The 26329-nt window shown below is 42.5% G+C and overlaps 1 protein-coding gene across 1 annotated transcript in view; it reads left to right on the top strand.

The window, feature by feature from the left end:
• Positions 1–26329, top strand: part of Acoxl (acyl-CoA oxidase-like) — a 278059-nt gene that overhangs the window by 240274 nt on the left and 11456 nt on the right. The window contains 1 exon segment of the mRNA XM_013019717.1: positions 20227–20328. Within this exon segment, the coding sequence (XP_012875171.1) occupies positions 20227–20328 (102 nt within the window).

Below are 26329 nucleotides of genomic sequence, written 5' to 3'. Positions count from 1 at the left end.
GGATTGTGTTTCTTTACCCAAGCCCAGTTTTTTTTTTTTTTTTAACCAGGTGTCCTCTGTCTTTAGAAATGGGTGGAAAAAAATAGGTGTCCCCATAAGGGATCTTCAGCTGATTTGCCTAAGAGGGGTTATTTTTGGTCTGACATTATTTTAAGCTTTCAGTGATGTTAATTTTAAAATAAAGAAGTGTTGCTGGGCATGAGTAACTCATGCCTGTAATCCAGCTACTCAAGAGGCTGAGATCTGAAGATTGAGGCTCAAAGCCAGCCTGGGCAGGAAAGTCCATGAGATTCTTATCTCTAACCATCAAAAAGCTGCAAGTGTAACTATTGCTCTAGTGATAGTTAGTCTGCATGTGTTTTTGTGCTACCTGTGAGCACAAAAGCACAGAACAATGCACAGGTCCTGAGTTCAGGCCCCAGAACTGGAACACACACACACACAAACACACACACACACACACACACATACACACACACACACACACAGAAGAAATGTTGAGTTCATCTTAGAGACCTGTTTCATCTGAGTCTTGGGTTCCTAGTACACTGTGTTGGCCTAACAGTGATTCAGGCATATGAACAATTCTTGCTATTTTGATTCTCACACCAGTCTCCTTGTTCTCTGCCCCAAGTTCCACTCCTCCAAGCACCATTCCTGCTGGCACAGGCTGGCTTTCTATGACCCAGCCTGGAGCCCCAGATACCCTCCTCTACCTTCTTGCATATTCAGGGTGATGAGGACGCAGGGGTTTGAGTTTTTCTTTCCATTCCATCGAGCATTTTCGTCTACCACTTGTTCTTACTTCTTTTTGTTCCCCTCCTTCTGTCCACTGTGACCCATTTTCAGAGGTGATGCTCCTGAACCCCACATGGTACTACCAGCAAGCCCCACTTGGAGTTTATGTGGGTGGAGAGATCAGAGCTTGCTCTGCTTTGCTTATAGTTACAGGACTTAGGTCACCACAGTCCCTCTCTAAGTGTCTTCTCATCTAGAGAGAGTGTTGGGGAATGGATGCTACTCTAAATCTCTTGTTCTCCCCCAGACTCATCCCCAGGCTGCTCCTATGCTGGCCTGGGATGGCTTTTCCTGTATGCTTGGTTTAAAAACTACCATTTGACCTTGAGAGAGGAAGGTTAAGACAGACTGAGATGGCATTGAATGTACATGACATTCAGTACTTTGTGACTTCCCCCTTGTTTTTTAAGACTGCGTGACCACAGTAACTGGGGGTGTTTTCACAATATTTGCAGATATTTGAACAGGCATCATCAAAGAAGTTTCACTCAACAAAAGTGGGTGCTCAGTTCATCTACATCGAAACTATTTTCTGATTTTTTTTTCAGGAGATTGAGGTTCTTTTCATGTCATGTGTGAGAGTCTTCATACTATGATAGTGCTGTACAGGACTCATGTGGACATGTGTAAGAGACCTCAGGCTTACAGTAGATCATTTGGTCTATAGTCTATCTGCTGTTGATTGTTATTTTTGTTCTCATACACTTGACAGATTACCTACCATCAATGTAGGTATTTAACTCAATCTCCTGAAAGTTCAGTGGAGGTTAACTAACAGATCTAGGTCAAATTTGTTATTTTAAAAAATCACATTTTTGGCCTGGTGCTGGTGGCTCACCTCTGTAAATCCTAGCTACTTAGGAGGCTGCAATCTGAGGATCATAATTCAAAGCCAGCTCAGGCAGGAAAGTCCATCAGACTAATATCTCTAGATAACTACCAAAACAACAACAAAAAAATCAGAAATGTAACTGTAGATCTAGTGTAGAAAAAAAGCTAAGAGACAGTACCCAGGTCCTGAGTTTCAGTCTCAGTAACAACACAGAAAAAATCATATTTTACATGTATATCATTGTGTCCTACGTTGCCAAAGATAAATTGAAACCTAAGGATGGATACTTTGCTCTAGTCCATGAGGGTGCTCTGCACACAGACTGCAGGCAAGATGGAAGAGATAACAACACAGTGAAGCAGATGGTTAAACTACTGAAGCCAGGACCCACTGGAAAACCAGAAGCCATGAGACTTGGGATTCTAAAGGCCAGAATCCTTTCCTGATAACCAGGATGAGCAGGAAAGAGGAGACAAGGTAAATCACCACCATCACATGGGTAGTTAGAAGATGGGAAAACAGAACAGAGAAACAGGATCCTGGACCCTTAAACTGGGCTTCTCACAGGGACAGCCATTCAGATAGGTGAAACCGCAGATAAGTACCGCCCTCCTTCCACACCTTGATGAGAAGGCTGGAAGGCTAGGCTGTTGGTGGAATGTATCTAAATATCATGGAGAGCTAGCTTCTCTGTGACTCAGTTTTCCCATCTACTAAGCAGAGGTCAGGGAGGATACTGAATTACTTAGGGGGTTTTCCCACCACCGCAGCCCTGTGAAGGAGCTACGGAAGAGACACTGAGCTTTGGGACTGCTGCTCCTAGTGGGTCTCTTTCAGTGAGATCTCACAAAAAATATTTAGCCTCCATAATTAAATTACTAACTTTGTCCTGTTTACTCTTTTATTTTTTAATAAGTTTTTTATTATGAAAATACTGTACAGAGGGGTTACAGTTACATGAGCAAGGGAATGAGTACATTTCTTATCAAGCATTGTTGCCTCCTCCTTTGTTTTTCCATTTACTTGTTATCTCTTGTTTCGTCACTCTCTCCTAGGCCTTTGGCCAGTTAGACCCTTCCAGTCCTAGTGGCCACCATCCTAGAGAGCCCTGTTACCACTGACCTCACCCAGCCTGGCCTGTGGCTCCTGGTCTCACCCAGGCTCCAGCCGCACATTTCAAGCAATCTCAGGAAGCCCATGCTTGATCATCTCTATCCTCCCTGCAATCCTCCTTCCCAACCTTCCCTATCCTTAGTCTCAAAGGTAGGGAATGGTCTGGAGCTCTTCCCAGGCCTAGGGCTTTTGTGTCTATCCTTCCTTTGCAGCAGCTTTCAGCATCACATTTGTCTGTCTGTCTCCCAGGAAATAGCATCTGGATTTAACTTCTCAGGGATATATTCTTGCCTTTTTCCTGGAATCAGTCTGTGTCCTGGAGCAGGTTACTTTTTCTCTCTTGGCCCAGTCTCCTAGTAGAAAAATAAGGTGACTAGATGACCCCAAAGAACTCTCACATCTGCACCTACAAGTATATGGCTGGACAGTGCCAGCAACCTGTGATTCTAAGTGTGCTTCGTAAGGAATCTACCTGGCCCTTTCCAATCTGTCTCTCTCCTTCAGGCTCTGCCAGGTCAACCCAGGAGTCTTATGCCCTACGTTACTTCCTATGTGTATTTCCAGTCCTAACTCCATTTCTGCTTTGGAAAAGGAGTGATCTAAGGATTCATTATTCAAACCTAGATTTTTTGTGTAGGGTGGAGGGACAGTACTAAAGTTTGAACTCAGCGCCTATCACTTGATCCATGCCTCCAGTTTGACCTTTTGGTAGTTGATTAGAGATGGAATCTATTGAATTTTTCTACCCAGGCTGGCCTCAAACCTCAATCCTCTAGATCTCAGCCTCCCAAGTACATAGGATTACAGGAATGATCTATGAACATCTGGCTATTTTTTTCCTTGCAAATGAAAATAAGCCATTTAGTTTGGCTAGAGGTGTGGCTCAACATTAGAGTGCCTGTCTGGCAAGCATGTGGCCCTGAGTTTAATTTTCCTGCCAGGATGGGCTTCTCCTTAATCTTACACCTTCTTTTTAGATGGCAGTTGGTAGAAAAATAGATCTGTTGGTACACTGAATTTGGACCCCATCATTTTCTCAACTGAATATAAACAATCACACATCTCATTTTGTTCTTGTACATCTGGCAGCAGCTGCTTCCAATTTGGTGGGTGAGAGCAGCTCCAGCCAGGGTCCCCTGGCAGGAGTTTTGTAGGACTAAATGAGGCCATCAGCTGAAGGGCCTTCTGACTGTCCTTGGGTAGGCTGGAAAAGCAAATGCAATGCAAGGGGGACTGTGGCCCTTGCTGGGGAAAGCCGTCCTAGGTCAAGCGCTAGTGCTGAGGGAACTTTGGCTGGTGTGTTATCCCTGAAGCCAGACAGTAGAACAGGGAGGCTCTGAGCAAGTCTTCCCCCACCCCCAATGAGGCTAAGCAGAATGGTCTCCACTCTGCAGCTCAAAAAGCTCAGGTGTCTGGCTGGGAGAGGGTAAAGGCAATCTTCTCTGCAGGTGGGACCTAATATTACATGGAAAACAGTAACAGAAATCAGACTTCCTGTGAAAACAAGTAAATAAATAACCAGACGACCAGCTGGGCTGGTTTAGCACAATGTCTCACATCTCTGTCCCCGCAGTGATGCTCCAGCCTTTCCTCTGCAGCCCTGACTGAGATAGGGACTGGCCTCTGGTGAGGTAGGTCATCCCTTGGTGTGAGGAGATACATAAAGTAGTTTTCCTGTTTGCTATCCTTCCACACTGGCTGGGGCTGGTGGGTATAGTTGCCTGGTGTGAGGTCCAGATCATATAAATAGAGAAGATGTGGGGGACACTCAGAGATGAATGCTTCTAGGAGCCTTCTTAGCAGGTCTTACCACCCTCAAGCATTAATGCTGCTCCAAGTACATAGAGGTACCTGAGCAAGTGTGGAAAGAGAATCCCAGGCCTCCCTGCCACTTTGTCCTCCTGCCACCATTCTATAGCCAGATACAACTGCTTTCCAAGCTAAAGTTGTTCTAAGAAATCAGACACCCAAGCCCTTCTATTGTTTTTAATCACAAGATGCCTTTACTAAGTGCAATACACAGGAGTAGTACTCTGATAGGTTCATGCTGGATTCGTGTCCATTAAAGAGTCTTTTGAGGTTATACACATTTCTGTAGAGTTCTCTTACTAGTAAACTCAAGCCCTTCTTAAAACCAGTAAAACTATCGAGTCACCGTGGCTCATGCTTGTAATCTTAGCTACTCAGGAGGCTGAGAGCTGAGGATCCACAATTTCAATTCAGCCTGGTCAGGAAAGTCGGTGAGACTCTTATTTACAATTAACTCCCCCCCTCAAAAGCCAGAAGTACAAGTGTGGCTAAAGTGGTAGAATGCCAGCCTTGAGCAAAATAGGTAAGGGACAGTGCCCAAGCCCTGTGTTCGGGCCTCAGTACCAGAATATAAAAAGAAAACAATAAGAAAAACTAAAAAACAAATAATAGCAACAACAAACTTCTGAGCCACCAATACTGTCAAATCCCTTAGTCTTCTAAGGTTACATATTTTCCCAACTCTTCCCAGAAACAGGCCTTTCTTTTCTCTTGGGCTGCTGGAGTCCTGTCAGGACTAGAGGCTTTCACCCAAAACACAATGACTCCACCTTCCCCTGGGAAAGGACTGTGCTAAGGAGAAAGGGAATTTTCCACATGACTGCTCCACTGCTTTGCAGGGCCCTCACGCCCCTGAAAAGGTTCAGAAACACCCAGCAAGCTGATTGTCTAATGTTTCTTAAATTGTCCTTGTTACAAAGATTCTTTCTGCTTCACTTCTCCTGAAGATCCCCCCACCATCACCCTGCCATGTCGCTTGGGCAAGGAACAGCAATGGAGCCATTCAGGGTCCAGTATGGAGAAGAGGCCTGAGCACCCACACAGGTGTCTTTTGTCTACCTCTGGGCCGAGAGAAGGCTCTGTGCCTTCCGTTTCCAGAGGGTGCTCACCACAGCAACCAAACCTCTAAGCAGGGTGTTGGAAGGGGACTGTCCCAGCATCACAGGCAACTAGCAGCAGCAATTTGAGCCTGTCAAGTGGGCGAGGTGGGTTTTTCCCTCTTTCCTGCACTCTTAACTGCCCTGCTCTTCCTTTTCTCAACATGTGTAGGAGGTAGCTAGTTTAAGCACCGAACCTAGCAGCCAGTGTTAATTACAAACACCTCCCTTCAAGCACAGAACAAACAACAATGCCCTTTCTACAGGCAGCCTTTCTCAGGACCAAAGACCCCATCTTAGCCTATACCTTTGAGAATGTCTTCAGCCCTAGGATAGAAAATGCTTCCTTCTGCTTCTCAAGTGGAGGCCCTTAGAGGCTGCCTGTGTGGGCTACATCCTGTATGTGCCCCACAGAGGCCCACAGTCTGTCAGTCATTGGGGGCTGGTCATGGGATTGAGCCTCCCACACATGGAGAAAAAAGATGGTTCTCATTTGGCAGTTGGCCTCTATTTACAAATCCAGCAAGGTGCAACACGGCAGCCCAGATTCTGAGTTCTGGTAGCACAAATGATAAAAGGCAAGTAGGGTCTAGTCCTGACCCTTCCAACTTACTCATTCCAGATGAGCCACATGGAAAGCTCTGTGTGTGTGCGTGTGTTTGTGTGTGTGTGTGTGTGGCAGTTTTCTCAGAGAAGTCATCCAACAATTGTTGACTCAGTGTTTCCTATGTGCTATATAACATACCTGGCTTACTTGAAAAATTATGCCTTAATGTTAACATATTTAATAAGAGAAAATAGCTACTGGTGACAGAGAATTCAATATTCAGACTTAGACTTCCAAGATCAAATGGTTTTCTCTCATTCCTGGATCTTTATAACATTGGGACCTTGGAATGCCCTCTCTCACTCCTGAATGTCTCCCCATGAATGCCAAATCCATGCCAATTACAAGGCTCAGCCCAAAACAGCACCCCAAAATCTCACTGACAATTATCCTTCCCAATAAAACTGATTTTGGATAGTACATAGGATTTTTTTATTTCAGCAGACTCACTTTTTAACTCAAAGGAATAATGGTAGAATTTTAGGATCACCAATAAGCAAAATTTATTTTGGCTCTTAGCACATATCTGCTTCATTCAAAACATTTGGGAAGTATGTCATGTGCCAGGTACTGTGCTAGGCACTACCAGTGCAAGTATCAGTAAGACACAGCTTTGCTCTCAGATATTCCCCTAATGAAGAGGTGCACCCCAATAAGCAAGCACCTTGGAGCAGATCCAGTACTAAGAGAGAGGAAATTTGATGATAAAAGAGCACTCAGCTGAGCTTTAACTCAATATGGATTTGGGAAAGACTCCCCAGAGTGGGTGGCATTTGAGCTAAGTCTCCATGTCTTTGAGGGGATTTACATTTATTCAATTGTGTGGGTTCCACAGCGCTTACCAGTGGTGTCGACTTGACAAGTGGTATTCTGAGTTTTCCTCTTACAGTATTTCAGGTGCAATGATGCGTGCCCTTGAGTGTTCAATGGCAAAACAGGGGCCCCAGACAGCTCCCTCCCTGGGAGAGGGGATCCAGAAGCTTCCATTCTTGCCAGGCCCATTTCTCCAACTGACTTACCGATGTATCAAAAACACAGCATCTAATATACCCTTCTTGGCTTGGAAGACATTCCAGTTTCCCCAGGTGGTATCATAGTCTGATATCTCTGGAAAGGAATGCATTAGAAGCCATCCTCAAATCACAGTTGCTCTAAAATTGTTTTGAGAATGTGGCCTCCCTGCCAGAGGCCAGGAGAAGAGAGCAAAATGTGTGGGAGGAACTGGAGGGAAAAAGCAGAGGGTTTTGTGTCTACAACAAGGGAATTCGCTGTGCTGTAGGAGAGTCTGCCGTCCATCTAGCTCCTCCACAAAGTTCTTCTATAGGACAAAGGGGCTAGTATCATTCTAGTCTGAATACCATTGGAGCAAACTGCATGTGCTTGATTACAAAAAGGTAGCATATTCTCTACATGGATGACAGTAACATGGGAGGACATGTTACCTGCTCTGCCCCTCAACATTCCATTGTCAAGGAGCTAAATCAACAACCAAGTTCAGACCCCGGTAGGAAGCAGAAATCCTTGTCTTTGGAAATGCACCAACCTACCCCAAGGATAGAGAGCAAACCCTCCAAGGACTCCTGCCCCTATGTATCTGGCACCAGGACATTGTGACCAGGTGTGACTCTTGGAATACTCTGTTCCCCTCTGTGCAGAGATGTAGAGGGCAGATTTCATTTTAGGCCACTTTAGGAGACAGAACAAGAGGAAATGAAATGGGCTGAGATGAGAAAATTGGAAGGATTTTGTTAAAAATAATAATAATAATAAAATCACATAGGGGAAACTGAGAGCAAAATTGGCCCCAGGAGACAGTCAGTGAGAGGAAATCACAAAGCCTAGCTCAACTTTGTCATTTCACCACTGAAATGGAGATAAATATACTGAAATGCCCAAGAGGTATCACTCATCTAGAAAATGGAGAAAATCCTTCAGGGGCTTTCTGTGGTGTGGGTCTCAGCCACCAGACGCAAATAGAATTCCTAGGTGGCTAACATAGGTTACATTTCTCAGCAGACTGAGAAGGGGACCTTGGCGCTCCAGTTGTAGGAGCAGTCACGCTCCATGGGCGGACGGAAGCAGCAAAACCCAGCATCGCACAGTCCCCTCCCCATGGCCCACCACATTTGCACTCTGAGTAAAACCTGGAAATGTTTGAGATTTGCTTATTTCTGTTCTCTGCACCTGCCTAACTCTTCTTCAGGCCCTTACTAAATGTTAGCTGCTTTGGCTTGGATAATTTTTTACAATGTGCAAATGGCTATCGCAATTCAAAATACCTTGTAGATGTCAAGTATGAAATGGGGTAAAAATTGCTTAGGAAAATTCTATTCTAGTCCCAGAACCAAGAAAAGGCTCTGTCATTCCAGACTGGATGCCCTACATCCCAAAGGGAGCAGAGGCTCACATGGATGACAACTGTCTATGAGGACATTGCATATGCTCTGCCCCTTCACAAGAAGGAAGTGAGGAGGGGAAGATTATTTCTGAATTGAATGTGAGGAAAACAGTCAGTATGAAGCCACCAGCCATCATTGTCTCTTCTGAGGATCTAATGGATTCTTCCTATCTTTGAACAAAGCTTTCCATCTTCTTTGTGTCTGGACTGTAAAAGGACAGCATGGGGTGAGGCAATGTGATGTGTTCTGAAATGTGATGTGTTCTGATAGGAAGGGCAGCTAGGAACAGCTTACTAATAATAGTTTGATGAATGTTATCTTCTGAAAGAACTCTCACAGGAAAGATACACTTAAATGTCTGTACTATGGCCAATCATATATGTAAAGTAAGTTTATTATTCAAACTAGAAGACTCTCTGATTGGATAAAAAAAAACAAAAGCCAACTACATGATATTTGAAGGAGTGGGGGACAGAGAGAGACATTTGGTTCCAGGAATATAGAGTGGACACACTTTTCCTATTCTTTCTGCTAAGTACAACTAAAAATAATTGTACAAACAGATCTAAAAGATGAAGACTAGAAAGCCAAACCAGTTAGGAACTCTGGACTCAAGTTACAACCTAGAAAGGAGTTCGCTGGATCCTTCAAATATCCCAGATTTGCTAAGGAAGCTGGAAGCCTGGAAAAGCCTATTGGCCACAACAGAAAGAGATAGAAGAAGAGGAAGAAGAATCAAGAGAGAGCCTAGGAAGACAAGGACTTCCTGGCCATCACTACTCTCCTCCTGAAAAATGTATGGCCCCTATTTGCACACCATGCCAGGTGGGAAACGCAAACTTCCACTCCCACAAGACTGGGCAGTGCTACCCCACCACTGGGGAGCCTGGTAGGGCACCCCATCTCCACTGGGCAGCAACAAGGCCTCTCTTGCTCCCTTCCCCATAGTGTCTTTGGACATCACCTGTATGGCCTGACTTTCTGTGATACCCAGTACTAAGAAGCCTCCAGAATCACCATAGATACACACTGTGGTTGTATCAGCAAAGGGCAAATGGAAATTGAGGGCTCTCACCGCCACCCACTGGTAATGAGGCCACCCCTAGCAGTGTCAGTAGAGGCGGAGTGTTTCCTTCCCACTGTGGCTGTCAACAAAGGCTGCAGTGGACCCTGTCCTACAGTGGAGCATATCCAGGACAAGATATAAAGGAGAGCTAGTATCTCACTCAAGAAGGTCCAAAAGATACAATTTTTAGACCCAAATCACGTATATACCAAGAACCAGGAAAATCTTGAACTGAATGGAGGAAAGACAAACTGCAGGTACAAAATGTGAAGGTATTGACAAAGAAACTAGAACAGCTAAATGGAATTTGAAAAGACTAAAGGAGGTATAAAACTACACTAATTACTGGGTGCTTGTGGCTCATATCTGTAGTCCTATCTACTCAGGAAGCTGAGATCTCATGTGCATATGCATGTGTGCACATGCACACACACACACATACACACACACACACATACACACACATACTACTGAATCAAGGCTAAAGTATTAGTAGATGCGTGCATGTGTATATTGATGGATTAAAACATGAAATTCAGTAATATGCTCTCAAGTATGTCTAAATGAATTTTGATAAGATGGCCAAAACAATTCTAATGGGAGAACGCTAATAGCTTTTTCAGCCAATGATGCTGGAGTCATTGGGCACCCACAGGCAAAAATAAGAGAAAAGAAATCCAAGGACATAGGGGATCTAGGAGTGTCAATAAGTTGAGTTGGGATTAACCTTACCTTGGGTTACAAAAATAAAATTCAAGAGGAGCCTGGTGATGCTTTCTTACCTTCCCCAGCCTCTCTGTATGACAGGATGATGGGAACCAATGCATTGGTCTGCTTTCCATTGGTTTAACAAATGGCTGAAAGAATTATTTAATAAAGAGAAAAGGTTAGCCAAGTGTGGTGATGCACATGTGTAATCTCAGCAAGAGAGAAAGGCCCAGGTACCCATATCCTTCAAGGATGCAATACTCCACCCAATGACCAGAAGTCCTCCCACTTGGCCCACCTCTTAAAGGGTCCACCACCTCCAGTGGCACCAAGCTGGGAAGCCTCTAACACTTAGGACTTTGAGGCAACTTTAATATCCAAGTATGGCAGCCAGTCTGCACAGAGGCTTAACAAGTGCCCCCAGAAGAAGTGGCCACATCCCTGCCTGCACAACTGTGCTTCCTGAGTCTTCTGGCTTCCTTTGGATGCAGTAAGGCCATGTCAGCACCATAGGTAGAGAGTTTGTCTGAGCAAGGAAACCACAGGACTGGGCGGCTAGTTGGAGAATCCCAGGTAGCAGTAGAAACATTTTCCCATTGGCTGCCCTCAGCATTGGAAGCTTTGTGGTTCAGATGTCCCTGCTTATTCACTATGCCAGTAAAAATTACCTTTTGTAGCCCTTTGGCTTGTTGATGGATGTGTGTGTGTGTGTGTGTGTGTGTGTGTGTGTGTGCTTTTCATTTCTGGGCACTTGAGAAAGCCAGCATATAGCTATAGTTAAGCTTTTTATTAAGGCAGAAAGCAGTCTGGCTGGCTTTGGCCTGTCCCTGCCTTCATCCAAGTCCTGAGTGTTGGACCTACCATTATCACCTTCCTGTGATGCTCCTTCCCTAGGAGCAGTTACCTCTGCCACAACACAGGGTGGTGAGGAGAGGCTGCCTGTCCCTCAGACTAGAGAAGACTCAAGAGGAACTGCTCTCCTTCTCCAGCCTCCTCTCCCTAGAACACTCAGCTGTCACAATGATCCACCTGCCACAGCCTGGGATGTGTCTAAAGCAGGAAGATTTAAAACACCAGAAATGCCCAGCAGGTTGGAAGGGGTTTTTTGTTTTGTTTTGTTTTAATTGGGAAACATCTCCAGGCAATTTGGAAGAAAAAAAGACTTTGATCTTGAACAACACTTCAGAAGATCAAAGAAAATGACACTGCAGTTAACACTTCCTCCTCTGCTTTCACATGAACTATAAATAAGACTGTCTCACCTGTGGAGATCCAGAGCTCACACCTGGTAGCTCCAGGGCAGGGGATGGGACAGAGCTGGTGGACAGTAAGGATTAGAGATAAGCTTTGTTCCAGCCTGGCCTAAGTTTTAGTCACTTTCCTGTTGCAAGGGATGCCCTTAGAAATCGCAGAGCCAATACTTTTTTGCTAACGCTGACAGAAATACCTTAAACTAGGAGGTAGTGCCTCTGCCCATCAATTTTACAAGGCAATAATGCATATCCCAAGTGGCTAAAGTCTGAGGCAGAAGGCAGAGCACTTCATCAAGCTGAGAGAACTGGGTTGTTGCTGGGGGAAACTGTTCTCATCTCATGCTGCTATTCCTCTGCATTAATAAGCTTTGTTCATCTTCTCTGACACTGGAGGGCCAGCTCAGTCCTTTTGCTTCATCTTCTGGCTTATTATGCAGTTCAGGCTATGAATCCAGGCTGCCTGCTTCCATAAATCGCAAGCAGTCTCCGTTCATACTGTTGCTGGTCCCAGTGGGCTTAGGCTCCTGGGAATCAAGGCTTCTGAACTCTTTAGCTCTACAAATGCACTTACAGTCTCAATTCTGGGCCAGGCACAGGGAGGAAATCCAAGGTACATGAGCTACAGTTCCTGCTGGTGTGACCATGTTATGGTAAGAAAGTCCTATGGCCAGAGTATAGGAGAGGGGAAAGCACACAGCCTTGGGAATGCAAGATGGGAAAAAGTAACTTCCAACGGAGGGGGAATGGGGAAGAGCCCCAGATGAGGTTCCCATACAAAGACCCTCTGAGAACATAGCCCTGTCAGCCTGGAGTTGCTGGGGGAAAAAAAATGGGGGTGGGGGTTGGGAGGCAGGCTAGACAGGGTGATGCAGAAATCCTATGCACAGTCACACATTGCTTTAATAATAAGGACACACTGTGGCAAATGCTTTGTCATTTTGCAGACTCTCAGAAAGCACTTACCCAAATTTAGATGAGATAGTGAATCACTCTACCCAGCTTGAAGCAATCAAGATATACAGTAAATATGACATGCGAGCTGGCTGCTGGTTTTACAGCAAACTTTTTTAAAGTACAAATAGAGTCTAATGATAAAATAATGATGTATGGTATAGTAACAGATATGCTAGTAACAAAGCAATTTACTATTACCAGGGATTATGCACTGTACGTGTTCATATATACTGTACAGTATATACATACATGCATAGTGCATATATTATATACATAATGAAGGTGTGAGGCTTTCCTAAAACTGGGAGCACAGTTAGCTTGTTTGTAATGTATTGCTGTACAATGTCAGGATGCCTGTGACATCCTGAGTGATAGGAAATTTTCAGCTCCTTTGTCATTTTATGGGGTCACATGTGGTCTATGCTAGCTGAAACTTTGTTACGTGGTACATGGCTTGGAGTTTAAAAATATCAATATTAGCTGGGTATCTGTGGCTCTCAGCTGTCATCCTAGTTATTTGGGGGGGGGGGAGATTTGAGGATCAAGGTTCAAAGCTAACCCCGGGAAGGAAAGCTCATGAGACTTTTACCTCCAAGTAACTACTAAAAAGCTGGAAGTAAGGTGTGGCTCAGGTTTTAGAGCACTAGCCTTGAGTGAAAAAGCTAAAGGACAGCACCCAGGCTCTGAGTTTAAGCCCTAGGTCTGGTGCTCACACCTACACACACACACACACACACACACATACCATATTTTGAAGTTATTTTCAAGTAAAATAATCTTGTTGACAGCATATAGTTTAATGAATTTTGATCCTCTGACCTTTATTCACAAAATGACAACAATTTCCCCTCCCCATTTTGACAACCAAAAGGCCTATGAGCATTGCCAAGTGCAAAAACCATACACAGTAAGAACCACTATTTTCAGGTAAGTCTGAAGGAGGGAAATTACTGGATAATATGTAAATATTTTTCTTTGTATTGATTTTTCTAGGAATTTTGATATGGTGTAGTTACATTTTCCAGTCTCCTTGGAACTAGTTCTTTGACACCAATTGGAATGAAGAAACTTTACCACCATAGAGTGCCTTTCCTATGTATTTGCATACATTGTGAATCATTTTTTGGGGGGGGGTCTGGTCATGGGGCCTAAACTCTGGGCCTGGGCGCTGTTTCTCAGCTCTTCACCTCAAGGCTAGTGCTCTACCACTTGAGCCACAGCGCCACTTCCGGCTTTTTGCTTATGTGGTGCTGAGGAATCGAACCCAGGGCCTCATGCATGCAAGGCAAGCGCTCTACCACTGAGCCACCTTCCCAGCCCCTCATTAAATGTATTTTAAAAGAATCCATAATAACAATAGTCTATTGTATTTACTCAGATATTTACTATTTCTGTTACCTTTTTGTTTCCTTTTGACTGAATATTTATTAAAGTAGACCTGTGAGCAAGAAATTCTTAAGTTTTCTTCACTGGACATTTCTCTCTCTCTCTCCCCCCTCTCTTCCTTCCTCCTTCCCCCCTCTCTCTTTCTCTCCTTCCTTCCCTTCTTCCTTCCTTCTTTCTTTCTTTCTTTCTTTCTTCCTTCCTTTCATTGTTCCTTTCTTTCTTTCTTCCTTTCAGTGTTCCTTTCTTTCTTTCTTCCTTTCATTGTTCCTTTCTTTCTTTCTTATTGTATCAGTTCTGGAGCTTGAACTCAGGGTGCTCTCGCTTGGCCTTTTCTGCTTAAAGCTGGCATTCTACCACTTGAGCCACACATCCACTTCAGGCTTTTGCTGATTGATTGTAGATAAGATTCTCAGGAACTTTTCTGCTCAATCTGGCTTTCAACCAAAATGCTCAGATCTCAGCCTCCTGAGTAGATAGAATTACAAGCATGAGCCACATAGCTTCACTGGACATTTCTTTATTTCACCTTACTCCTGAAGAATGGTTTTCCTTGATGTAAATGCTGGTTTGTCAGTTGTTTCTGTAGATTAAAATTTTTGTCTCTGGACTCTAGTTCCTGATGAGAAATTCAGTTACCATTTTTATCATTAAATGCTCAAGAACTTTTCAGTTGCCTTCTTCCATCTCTCTTACAAAAACCTTTTGATATAGTATCATAGTCCCTGAGGCTCTGCTTCTCTTTATGTTTTTCATTCTACCTTTTCTTGTTCAGATAAGAACATTTATGTTACTTTGTTTTCTAGTTCACTGATTCTTTCCTCAGATGCTTTGGTTTTGCTGTTGAACTCACTTTTATTTTGATCATTGTAGTTTTCGCCTCTAAAATTTCTATTTGGTTTTCCTTTATATCTTCTATTTCTTTACTGAAACTTATTCTTTGATCATTTGTTTTGAGAGGGCTTGTTTATTAGATAATTGTTTTTAGTTAAATTTTTATTTTCCTTAATTAGTTGTACAAAAGAGTTACTGCTCAACAAATAATGCATATGATGCATCTTGAGTAATTTCACCCCTTTCATCGTTTTCCCTCATCCCTCCCGACCCAATCTCCTCAATTTTCTTAATTTCATAATCTCTGCATTGGATATTGTTAGATACTGTTTATCATTTATAATTGAAAAGTTTTAGAAGATACTGCCAACATTTATGTCATTTCAGTATTTTTCTCTGTTGATGTCTTCTTTCCCATGTTGGTTATATTTCCATTTTCCTTTACTATTCTGAAAAAAAAACTTTTACATTTTCCCTAAACATTTTGAGTATTTTGTTATGGATGTTGGATCCTGCTAAAATGCTAGGGTGATGGTTCCCTTTTCTGTTCTAGCAGCAATGGACCTGGGTGTATTTGGTCTGCAATCCACCTTCCCTGCTTTGTGGTTCCAGTGTCCATTCAGACCTCTTCCACATGAGCACCACTTGCTGGCCAGTCTGGCTCTCATCTGTCTGCTAGTTCAATTGCCAGTCTTTTATATACTAATTAGCAGCAAACACACACACACACACACACACACACACACACACACACACACACTCCTGTGGCTGAGCCCAGAAGTACATAAACAACTGTAAGGCTGCTTTCCCAAGCCCGCCCTCTCCATGACCTCCCCAGTATTGTCCAGTTCCCTGGGGCTCCCTTTCCTCATCATCCAGCTAGAAAACTGGGTTTAGTTTATCCTGCTCTGCTCCTCCAGAGACAAACATTATGAGGATCAAAAGGAAAAAGTTAAACATAGCAGCATTTTGGCTGTAGTTTGAATTCTGATCTTCTTCCTCAGTCTGCTTTGACTCTGTAGGGTTTTTTTGAGTCCTCAGGTCATGGCTACATCCACTGTCAGAGGTGATCTTGTCTACTACTTATTACCTGAAACCTGAATCTTCAAACTATATCTTTAGAGTTATCTGTCTTATTTACTAAAGTCTGAAAAGTGGAGGTCCTATAACATGGTAGATAAGGCTTGACAAGCTTATAAATGACACATGACGGGTGACTGAATCAAAACATTTGGAAGGGTTCAAGGTAGGTCATTCTGAAAAGATGACTTTAAAAGAACAAATTAAGAAACATGCCCTTAGGGATGATATATAGATAGATATAGATATAAATATAGATATAGATATAGATATGCACCTCAATTGGTTGAAAACAAGGTGCTTAGTTAGCAGTGTCAGCTGGTGAAATGTTTGATATAAGCCAAATTATCATGATAATTTTTGCTCATTTGCTTAAAAATATTATATGGCCACTATACAAGAAAATTCTCTTATTTTGTTTATAAAAGTATAGAGTCTTGGGTGGAATGGCTCAGGCCTATAATCCTAGCTACTCAGGAGGCTCAGATCTGAGGATTGTGTTTCAAAGCAAGTCCAGGCAAAAAAGTCTATAAGACTCTTATTTCCAATTAACCACCAAAAATCCAGAAATGGAATTGTGGCCCAAGTGATAGAGTACTTATTAGTAAAATGAGCTCCCTTCCATAGCTTAGTCCACTCCTTCCCCTCTCCACGGCTTAGCACGCTCCCTTCCTAGGCAACAGTAGGCCCATGTAGTAAAGGCAGTAAATAATCAGCCTCCAGCCCCCTTTACCTTGGGATGGCACTTCTCTGGGGCAGCTACCACCATATAAGGCAACAAGAGCCCCTTAGAGTGACCTTCAGGTCTGGGCAGTGGCAGGACCCCTTATCTACTATTTGGATAGCAGCCATAAATCCTAGTCCACCATGATGAAGCCCCTGGTCCACATGTCCACACTGGGGTCTCCGCCTCTTAGCCCCTTTAGCTCCTCCTAAACCTCCTGGGTTTTATAGGTCACCTCAGACTGCTTCTTCTCCCTTCTCCCTTGTGAGAAGGAGTCTTGCTAGCCTCCTTTCCCGACAATAAACCTTTCTTGTTCTCTGTACCTGGAGGTTTTCATGGTTCTCTGGCAAAATCTATTTAATCTTTCATTTAATCTTTCAGTACTAGTCTTGAGCAAAAAAATCTCAGGGACAGTGCCCGGGGCCCTGAGTTCAAGCCCCAGGACTACACCAAGGGGAAAAAAATAAAAAGACTGTAGCTACTTGGGTGGCTGACATTGGGAAGATCACAGTTACAGAAAAGTATACAAAATTTCATTTTAACAGAAGAATCTGGGCATGGTGACATATACCTGTCATGCCAGTTATGGCAGAAAGCATAAAATAGGCAGATTATAGCCTGGGCACGTGCCTGGATAAAAAGTGACACCCTATTTCAAAAATAACCACACAGCAGAAGATGTGGCTTAGCAATACAATACCTGCCTCGTGCCAGTGCTGAGTCCAAACCTTAGTAACACACAGGAAAAAACAAAAAGACCGGGACTGGATGAATATGAGACATGGAACTTGTAAGGACTATCTTCCATTTCCTCTCCAGCTCTAGTCTCCATTCTTCTCCGCCTAGTTATGTACCAGGAAGTTGACTCTTGCATGAAAAGAATCTTAGACTCTTTTCTGCTGTTTTCACCAAATACCTGAGAGGGGTATAATATTATAAATAAATAATATTATATTAATTACTATAAATAATATTATAATAATTTTATAAATAAATAATATTATAAATAAATAATAGAAGTTTATTTGGCTCACCATAGTCCTGAAAGCTGGCAAGTTCAAAAGCAGCGTGTTACACCTGGTGAGGTCTTCTTGCTGAATCATAACCCAGAAGAGAGGACCACAGAGCAAGGGTGACGGCTAGAGTCTCCCTTTTCTTATAAACGCTATCATGTGGGGCCTACCTTCACAATTAACCCTAACTACCTTATAAAGGCCTCATCTCTAAATAGCATTAACATAAAAATTTTGAGAATTAAGTTTCTAACATATAAACTTTGGAGGGACACATTCAAATCATGGCTGGATTCGTGTCCATGAATAGCCAGAGATTGGAAAGGAGGAAGAGGGAAATTAGGATCTCTGTCTCCTGTTGCCTCTCTGTGGGGTCACCTTGGGGTTCTATTCCTCAACTGATGGTCTTAGCTCCTCTTGAAGTATCCCCGTTTGTAATGCTCTGTCTTCCAGGATGCAATAGCCCCTGTCCACCTGCTTACCCCCTGCCCTACCATGCTAGCAGCCCTGTAGTTACCACTCTGGTGTGCTGCATTGTCTCTTGGGATTTGCCTACATCTTGTCCACACTTTTAATATTTTTTATTATGAACTATTTTTAAATTATGAATTATGAATTCTTGAACTGTCCTAATGAGAATAGTCAGCGGTGTCTTGGTTGACCCTGGCCGAGGCAGCTTTCTGCATTAGGTGTGAAGATGAGATGATTTCTAAGAATACTTGTAGTTCTATACTCCAGATTTCTTGTCCCTGACTTTGCTGTTGTATTTCTGCAAGTGATAAGGAATAACTTTCTGTACCTAACAAATACTTCTTTTGGAGTGCATTTGAAGTTCACCTAAAGACCTGTGATTCCATTTAGCCCCATAATGTACATGATTTATTACTTTATCAGGATTTATATTTTCAGGATGTATTTCATTATTCTCTTCAGTTATTCTTACTATAGGGTAAGTGGATACCTTGTGAAAGTGCATATAAAAGAAAATACATTGTCCACACAATTACATTATAGCCTTTAGTAAGTTCATATCATACCCAAGGTGTTAAGCCACACTTTCTAGGAAGACAGAATACTTGAGGCTCTTTGTAATGATTCTATTATGTCTAGAAAAGGAAAGAAGAAACTACATTATCTGCATATATGATTGCAAACTTCTTGACTATTGAGTGTTGTGGCCCCTAAGTGACATACCATCTTCTGAAAGGAAGACTAACTCCATTTGACTCAGAATAAGAAGAGTTGTGGGTCTCACAGGGTTTGACAATGAGATTAGCTTCTAAGCAAGTCGCATTGATGCTAGGTTGGTGGGAGATGCCACTTCTTGATTTAAAGAGTAGCCTGTGCACCTAGGGAAGGTGTCCTGGTCCTTTTTCAGAGATACACAATGAGGTGTTCATGGTTGAAGTGTGTCCCAATGATACAGAAGGACTTGAGTAGGAGAAGAGATGAAACAAGATGGCAGCTGGCTGAGTTGGAGCTGGGGATGGAGCTGGGAAGAACGGCCACACTGAGCTCCCTATTTTGTGTGTGTTGGGATCACAGAACAGTAAAGACGAATGAATGAATGAATGAATTGTTAAATGGCAAGTCACTGCTTGCTTCAGGAAAACTTATTGTTTGTAGCTTGGGTGAACCATGATGTCATGAGGAACCCTCTGTGTAGGTTTCAGAAATGTAAGAGGAACAACGTGTTGAAACAAGATGTAAATGAGAAATGCTATTTTTGTGAAAGTTTACTCAATGGAACCATGCTCAATGGAAACTATCATGATGACAATATTCAGAAAGCACATTAAATGTACTTTTTCATGAATTGAGAAGAGAAACAAATTATACACGTATTTTCAAAGCCATTCTGTATGGAATTCTAAGTAACCTGAATGTATGTGGCGAGAACAAGGTGAGGTTACAGACAAAATGAGATGGTGAGTTAAGGGTAAAGTAATACAAAGAACCTGATTATAGTACTCATTTTCTTCATAGATATATACAGATATATATATATACACACACACACACATATGCTTTTCAATTTTCCCACACAATGTTTCTTGGTGGTAGGGTTTTTTTTGTTTTTGTTTTGGTGTGTGTGTGTGTGTGTGTGTGAGTGTGTGGTGCTGGTCATGGGGCTTGAACTCAGAGCCTGGGCACTATCTCTGAGCTTCTTTTGCTCAATTCTAGTGCTCTACCATTTGAGCCACAGCTCCCCTTCCAGCTTTTTTCTTTTTTCTTTTTTTAGTTGTTAATGGAGTAATGGGGATGAGAGCCTCTTGGACTTTCTTGCCTGAGCTAGCTTCAAACTATGATCCTTAGATCTCAACCTCCTGAGTAGAATTACAGGCATGAGCGACCAACACCCAGCAAAAATGTGAAAAAAAAAAGAAAAAAGAAAGAAAAGAAACACATTCTTCTCATCTAAACTATGACAATTATACATTATAGAAGTATTTTGTGATTTTATAAAATGCAAAATGGTGTTATTCCTCTTTGCCTCCTACAGTCTGCATTTGCTGATATATCACTATTCATTTCTTTCCTCTTTTCTACCCTTAGTTTTGCCCGCTGTATGGAACCAAGCTAGTGTTCCAGGAGCGAGCCTGGAATTTAGAACAGAAGTACTTGAATCCCATGACCAGCTTGAGGATCAGGAATCAGGTATGGGTGGGCCCTTAGGGTGAAGAAACTTATTATGCACCCATCTTTAGCTCTTTGTTTTCTTAGAAAATAACCCTGTTATATCACTCATGGATTTCATGCCTCTGGAACTTCACATGATCAATGTGTGACAGGATTGTGTTCTACTTCATAGCAAAGTGACAAGGAGTGATTCACTGCACTTGATTTTCCTGACATGAGAAGCAGAGAAGGATACTGTGTTTTCCTTGTCTTAGAAACAAAAAATATTAATGATTTTTATTTTTCAACTCCTCCCAAAACTTTATCACTCATCCCTCATATTCAGAAGAGGGACCTGTGGTACTGTTATGTCACAGTAACCACAGAATTCAATAGCTACCAAGCACTTGAAAATGCAGGCAGGTCCAGTGACTCACTCCCAAATGCTAGTCTGAGGAAACAGTATAGAACAGCACCATTATTGGTCAAATGCATTGCTGTACCCCTTCCCTGCTGACCCTTGGCTGAAGCACAAGCAAGAGTGGGGCTCAGTCTCCACATTCAAGGGAATTCTCTTTCGAGGATAGATAGGGTAGCAGGTAGAAAGTCTTGAACTTCAGAGTTGAAGGACAGATCCATGCTCATTATCTTGGGTAAAGTATGGTCAGGCAAAATAACGGTAACTCTATTGTGGGCAGTGGGCATCTGACGTTGACTCTATTAAGTTAATGCTTGACAAATCTGAGGCTTCCATAGCAGATTTCTGATGCTAGCTAGCTGAGTTGTAGGATGAGCTGCTGCCTTTAACTAGTTCATGTAGACCATCATTCGATGGTTCACACACACACCTTTCCCCCCCCCCCCCGCACACACACATACACCCAGACTCCTTCATAACAAAGTCCCCATGCACAGGGTGCCTAGGTCTCACTCATTCTGTATTTTTTAAGGGATATGTACAGAACAATTACATTCTTTGTTCTTGGAAAATTCAGTGCCCAGGCATTACCCTGTTTCAGACTTCATTAACCCAGACATTTGTGTTTATTTTGCTTCAGATAATTATCAGTCTCATAGAGTCACAGCTGAGGCTCATTTTCAGGAAGAAAATAACCCAACCGTTAATAGTAGTATATCTCCATTAAAAACCACTTCGTTTTCCTAAAAAATAAAATAAAATTACACCTTCAATTGGTATATTGTAATGAAAATAAGTGGTTGGCTGTGAATTTCCTCCCTTATTTTGCAATTCTTGAAAGTCACCTTAAGGTAGACATAGAGTAGCCTTCTTTGGCCCCCTGGTGTCCTGAGCATAGTGCCTACTCTGAAACAGTGGGGAAGAAACAAATATATGGGGACATGTGGTCAGCTCACAATAAGACATTAACACAAGAGGAAGCTTTTTAGTCTGTGTGTTTTGAGAGAACCACAGCCCAGCTGTGGGTTGCAGATCAAAAAAGGACCCTATTCAATGTGGTGAAAATAATACTTAGAAAAATGTTAAATCAGGTTCTGTTTCCTGCCCTGAGCTCAAATAATAAAACCAGTTACAAAGGGCCTCTAGGCGGGGAATGCTCCAGGCAGAGAGTTGCTTACTCCAAACAGCAGGGAGAAAGCCCATTCTTCCACTTTCTCAGAGACTGTAAGGAACTGCCCATTAACAGTAGTGTTAAAAAAATAAAACCCAAATCTGCACACCTGAAAGCCAGGTGCTAGTGGCTCACACCTGTAATCCTTGTTACTCAGGAGTCTGAGATCTGAGAATCCCAGCTCAAAGCTAGTTTGGGTAGTAAAGTCCTTGAGACTCTTCAATTAACCACTGAAAAAGCTCAGGGATACTCAAGCCCTGAGTTCAAGCCTGAGGACTAGTGCACGCTACACACACACACACACACACACACACACACACACACACCTCATTCCTGAAAAGAGAAAGTAAACACTAACACTAACCATAACTGTGTCCAAGAATTTTTGATATTTCCCAATACACACACCATTTTTCATTACATTGTATCAACAGCCCTTGCTTCTTCATGAGCTGTTGCATTAACATCCTGACGGTGTCATGGCCTGTCAATTGCTACATCTCTATTGGAGCTTAGTTCACTGGATTTGTTCTCCAATGCCTCTGAGACAGTTTTCACTTTAGTGAACCTATAGCCGTGCAAGGGGAAGCCTAGGTTTCCCAGCATAAATTGCAGTTCTATGTTGCACCTAGGCTGGTATATAGACATGGAAACAGCCTCGTCAGCCTCCATTGCTCCATTGTAAGGAACCATTTCTTTTTTCCTGTATGTGAAAGCACTGCTCAAAAACCTGAGAAGAACTAGCTGGTGACATGTGGTCTGGGCTCATTGGCTGTGTCTGCTAAACTGATCACTAGGACATGTTTCGACTTCAGCCTGGTCAACCATTGAGGAAGAACAGCACTCAATCCTGTTGATTGATGGATCATTCAAGTGGCTCTGAGCAGACATGACCATTGGTATATTGATTTAGAAGGTGTGGCTTATTGTAAGAATATGTAGCTGCATGGCATAGACCATGCCCCAAAGCTAGTATGCTTAACAAGCTCCCATCTGAATTTAAAAGACAGGTACACTTATTTTCTACATTTATTTACTTTACATGATTATTTATACTTTATTCTCACACCCCTTTATTCAAAACAAATCACTCATTTATTTTGAACTATGCCTAAACTATATAATGGTAGATATTATCTGATAGCAGAAAGGGTTAGAGTGGAAGAAACAATATAGGAAAAAAAGTTGTACAGGAGTTCTAAGCTGGAAAGATAGTATTGGGATATTAGCCCTCCTTAAATCTTAGTTTTAGGAAGAATATGTACCCCACACTCAAACCCATAACCTATAATGTGCCCTACATGTGCTCTCCACTTCCTACAAACGCAGTGTGGGATGGTTTTCACTTTGCATGGAATATTTATTTCCAATGAACACTCAGATTTCCCACCCCTCCATTTCCCCTCCCCCAAACCACCTGGATGAATGCAGCTTTAGCAGATGTTCAGAATCCAATTCACAATCCAGGGCAACATGAACCGAAGATTTAGGCAAAGCATATTGAAAACATCTCCAGGAGTGGGAAAGAGTAGAATTTCTCAGGCCTTCAGTCTCCTGTACTATGCATAGATTCTCACTTTTCTGTATAAGGAATCTGAAGAAAGAGATTTCCCCACCCCATAAAGTCCATCTGACCTGACAGCTAGTAAGTGAAACAGCTTGCTTGCTAGTGTGTCCCCCAGGCTCAGTGAGGAAGCTGGTATGGGCTTACCTGCATAGAGTCCTGCTCTGCTCTGGTGTGAGAAGGGCCAGTTCCTGCTTGGTAGCCTTGAGCAAAGAGTCAGGTATTATTAGAATTATGTCACATGATAGAAATTCAACAGAGTCAAACAGTTAAATCCTGTATTTTGAAGGCATCACCACAACTGGTTGTACCCTTCTGTCACTTCTACCTTGTCCTAGCACCGAGAGCAAGAGAGGAAAACTACTAGCAAGAGATTGCTGCCTAGGAAAGGGGAAAATCTATCTTCTCTTCTCTTCCCCTGTCCTCCTGACCCACTCAGGTTCCTCAGTAGCATGAACTACTAGGTTGAACCTATAAAATGCAGGTCATTCATGTGAAGTTAAGAAAACATATGGGGGGGGGGTAATTTCTTCAGTTTAGCCTAGAAAAGGGACCCTGAGGTCATCTCCCATCCCCACAGACCTGGTTTCCACATGGTAGCCACCTGGTCAACCCTCATGCCCCACAGTGGGGCTTTGTGTATCTGGGAAGTGAATTGAGATCATTCCATTTCCTTCATTCAAGAGTAACTTGTTATAGCCACTGGAGAGAGCAAATGTTTTGCTAAGCTCCAGCCTCTGAGCTCCGGCAACTGCTCGACTCTGGGTTCCCCAGGGGAGATGCTTCAAATGCCAGGCAATTGGGGCTTTCTTCTCCATGTGTGACTGTAGGTCTACTCCCATCACCAAGGATTCACAGTGAAAAATTGTGAAATTTGCGTGAGGAGGAGCTGTCTTCCACAAACAAAGCCCTTTCACAAGTTGGAATTCACCTGAGTCCAACTAGACCCCAGTAGTGGTTAAGGATTTTATCATGATTCTAAAAAATATTAAGTAAGTTAACTGAACTTAAAAGAGAAAAGGAAATAATTTCAGGATGTTTATTTTAGTATAACAAGGTTTGAGTTAGAAATTACTGTATTTTGTGAAAATAAAATGTGTTTATAGTTGCTTTTCACTTTTCGTGGGCAAGTTCCCTTTCCGGTTTTATTTATTTATGTATTTTAATTTGTGCCCATCCTGGGGTTTGAACTGAGAGCCTGAGTATTGTCACTGAGCTTTTGTTCTCAAGGCTAGCACTCTGGCTTTTTAGGTAATTAATTGGAGATAAGAATCTTGTGGACTTTCCTGCTTCCTACCAGGGAAGAGCCAGGAGCCACCCCCCAGCTAGGCTGTTTAATTTTAAAGATAAGATTGCTGTTAGGTTCCCTTGGCTCACCCCTGGGAGACTGAGATCTGAGGATCGCTGTTCAAAGCCAGCCAGGGCAGGAAAGTAGTCCGTGAGATTCTTTTTTTTTTTTGGGGGGGGGGTCCAGTCGTGGGGCCTGAACTCTGGGCCTGAGTGCTGTCCCTCAGCTCTTCAGCTCAAGGACAATGCCCAGGCCCAGAGTTCAAGCCCCAGGACTGACAAAAAAAAAAAAAAAAAGATTTGATCATTATGTCAATCTGCACCTCTTCCCTCCTGGGTGGGACACAATGCGCTTAGTCCCAAGGAACTACAGGAAGATAGCATGCAGGGTGACCTCACTGTAAAGCATAGAGAAGGGATGGGACTTACTTGTAAGAACCCCTATATGGTAGAAGGCTAGACTCTTAGTAGCTTCCTTCCCTGGACAGCTAATAGTTACATCACATATTGTGCCTTGAACCACCAGGAGTCAATTCTGTTAGCCTAATAGCCTACTGCTGAAACAATGTAAGTAGTAATGGCCAGCTCGAGCCAGGAGATTTTTTTGCTGGGCCATTGGGAGACCCATGTTCTATTTCTTAATATGTATGATGGATGAGTTTGCTCCTCTTATGATAATTTAGCAAGCTACTATACTTACAGCTCTGCATGCATGTTCTTCTTTAACTAAAAAAAGCATAAAAAGAAATAGTAATCTTGTAAGGCTTACATTAAAATTACTTTGTTAAAATTTTAACTCAGAACTTCCTGATTTCTTTCTGGGTGAGTGGGGTTCTTCGATTAAACATTATATTTTGAGGAATTAACAAATTCATATGTGATACTCACTAGACACTATGTTGGAAATGAACCTACAACTTGGGGGGAAGGGATCAGAAGTCAGAAAACTGGGAGGAAATGAAGGAGGGGGTGACACTGCTTGAAAAGAAATGCACTCATTACCTGACTTATGTAAGTGTAACCCCTCTGTATATCACCTATACAATAACATTTAAATTAAAAAAAGAAACTTAGAAAAGACAAATTCATATGGAGTTATAAGACAAACACAGGTCTCTTTATCTAGTTTTTCTTATTAGTAGTCCATTTAAAAACTGTATGTGTGCATTTAGTGTTAAGTTATAGGACTCTGGTGTACATTGGGAATATAGATACTTTAATTTGTCCAGTCTGTCCATTCATTTTCTTAGCAATACTTTCTAATAGGCAGATATTTTTAAGTTTGATGAAATAAAAAGTTGTTGATTTTAATTTTTTGTTAGTGCCCTGTGCCTTTTCTCAAAAAGCTTAACCTAATCCAAGGCTGTAAAGCTATTCTCCTGTGCTTCTTTCTAGAAGCTGTAGGATTTTTACTTTTATGTCTTCTCTCTCTCTCTCTCTCTCTCTCTCTCTCTCTCTCTCTCTCAATCTCTGTACCTCCCCCCCACACACCCTTCTTTCTAGAAGCTGTAGGATTTTTACTTTTATGTCCTCTCTCTCTCTCAATCTCTGTACCTCCCCCCTTCTTTCTAGAAGCTGTAGGATTTTTACTTTTGTGTCC

Source organism: Dipodomys ordii, unplaced genomic scaffold (assembly GCF_000151885.1).
Source record: "Dipodomys ordii isolate 6190 unplaced genomic scaffold, Dord_2.0 Scaffold47, whole genome shotgun sequence".
NCBI classification, from domain to species: Eukaryota; Metazoa; Chordata; class Mammalia; order Rodentia; family Heteromyidae; genus Dipodomys; species Dipodomys ordii.
The sequence above is the reverse complement of the archived record's forward strand: the minus strand, read 5'-3'. Positions and strand labels throughout refer to the sequence as shown.